This window comes from Bison bison, unplaced genomic scaffold (genome assembly GCF_000754665.1).
Source record: "Bison bison bison isolate TAMUID 2011002044 unplaced genomic scaffold, Bison_UMD1.0 scf7180017864048, whole genome shotgun sequence".
Taxonomy (NCBI): Eukaryota; Metazoa; Chordata; class Mammalia; order Artiodactyla; family Bovidae; genus Bison; species Bison bison.
The window spans coordinates 2,945,776-2,947,638 of NW_011494620.1; the positions used below are offsets into that span (position 1 = coordinate 2,945,776).

Here is a 1,863-nt window from a genome sequence, read left to right on the forward strand (position 1 = left end):
TCTACTATCATCCTAATTAGTCCACTTTAAAATGTAGACCCCTGCTGAAATTCTACCTTCTAAATAGAGGTAGAAAAGTCATTTCCCTGATACTTGAAATCTTTTCGGTTCTCAGTTTCATCAGTTTGATGAATAGCAATGCTTCTTAGAAAACATAGATGGCACCAGAGATCTGTGTTCTATATTCAGATAAAGAAAAACCAATTTAACTTTATAGAGGCTCTGCATTAGTTATTCTGAACTAACATGACAAGGGACTTCGGAAAAAATCAGATTTCTGGGCATACCAAGGAATTAGACCCTAGAACTCCATTCTCCCACCTAGAACTATTTACCACGGAGCCATAAAAAGCCTGTGACAGGTCCCTAGGCATCCCAAGGTCTCTTATGATTAGGGCTGAATTCTAAGGTAAGGACTCTGTAACTCCCGCCAGTGCTATGAAGACATCATGGCTGGGTCTTGATTCAGTTTTGTGGACCAGAGAGAGGAAAATTATCATTTACCCAAAGATGTTGATTGTTCTCTCTTCTAATCCCCTTTGCTCTTCCACACACTTTCTTTTCTCTCCCTGGATTGTTTTTGTTTATTAGAAAGTTGCATGACGATTAATAACTCTGTTTCTCTCCCCTGTCCCCCAGTCACTGGCTTGGTTAATTCAGTTTCAGTACTTCAAGAACTGAAAAGCATTATTTGAAATCCAACTGCAGGTGAGCCCTGTGCCCTGGGTGTTCTTTCTCCATGCCCATCTCACATTGCTGGATCCAAACAGATAAACAATTTAGAGCAGAGGTGAGAGATACAGATGACACTAAAGCATTTCCTGAAAAGGTGATGAAAAGGATAATATCATAACCAGTGAGTGCCATCTACCAAATTACTTTCAGCTCCTTCTTAAAATCATTTATCAGACTCTCCCAAGCATCTGCTTGTCATTCTGCATCTCAGCTTCTCTACCTTCTGTATCCATTCTCTCTCTCCTTCCAGACTTTCTCCCACCCAATCATTCCACGTTTTCTAGCTTTGCAGCCCTTGCTCTTGGCTCCATTCTCATCTGGCAAAACAAGGCCCCAAGGTTTCAGGAGCCACCTAGGACTCCTCCAGCAGGTTTCTAAGAATTCAGTTCATCTTTCCCTTTATCGTTTGAAAACATATTATGAATTCTCAACTGTCCACGTAACAGGGAAGAGATTGGCTTTATTTCCAGAAACATATCTTTAGTCAGCATTACCTCCTGGGGAGGAATGTTGCAAGTAACGGTCCGGAGATCAACTTTGACAAACACATCTATGCAGGGCAAGATCAGAATCAGACCTGTGCAAAAGTAAATACAGTTTAAAATTTGACCAACTGAAAATAACTGCAATAGATTGTCTCCTAGATATACAGTACATTATTTTTGTGGGAGTATATCAGATGATCTTCAATAAGTACATCTTTAACTTTGGGGTAATTATTTCCCCCTATCCCAAAGAAAGGCAATGCCAAAGAATGCTCAAGTTCAGTTCAGTTCAGTTCAGTCGCTCAGTCGTGTCCGACTCTTTGCGACCCCATGGATCGCAGCACGCCAGGCCTCCATGTCCATCACCAACTCCCGGAGTTCACTCAAACTCATGTCCATCGAGTCGGTGATGCCATCCAGCCATCTTATCCTCTGTCGTCCCCTTTTCCTCCTGCCCTCAATCCCTCCCAGCATCAGGGTCTTTTCCAATGAGTCAACTCTTCACATGAGGTGGCCAAAGTACTGGAGTTTCAGCTTTAGCATCATTCCTTCCAGAATGGACTGGTTGGATCTCCTTACAGTCCAAGGGATTCTCAAGAGTCTTCTCCAATACCACAGTTCAAAAGCATCAATTCTTCAGTGC

General features: G+C 42.2%; 1 protein-coding gene across 2 annotated transcripts in view; it reads right to left on the bottom strand.

Moving 5' to 3' along the window:
- The window catches only part of STOML3 (stomatin (EPB72)-like 3), a 26,404-nt gene that overhangs the window by 5,087 nt on the left and 19,454 nt on the right, over window positions 1-1,863 (bottom strand). For both annotated transcript variants that reach the window (XM_010835644.1, XM_010835643.1), the window contains exon 4: window positions 1,230-1,312. In XM_010835644.1, coding sequence (XP_010833946.1) covers window positions 1,230-1,312 — 83 coding nt within the window. The remainder of the gene's footprint in view (window positions 1-1,229; window positions 1,313-1,863) is intronic.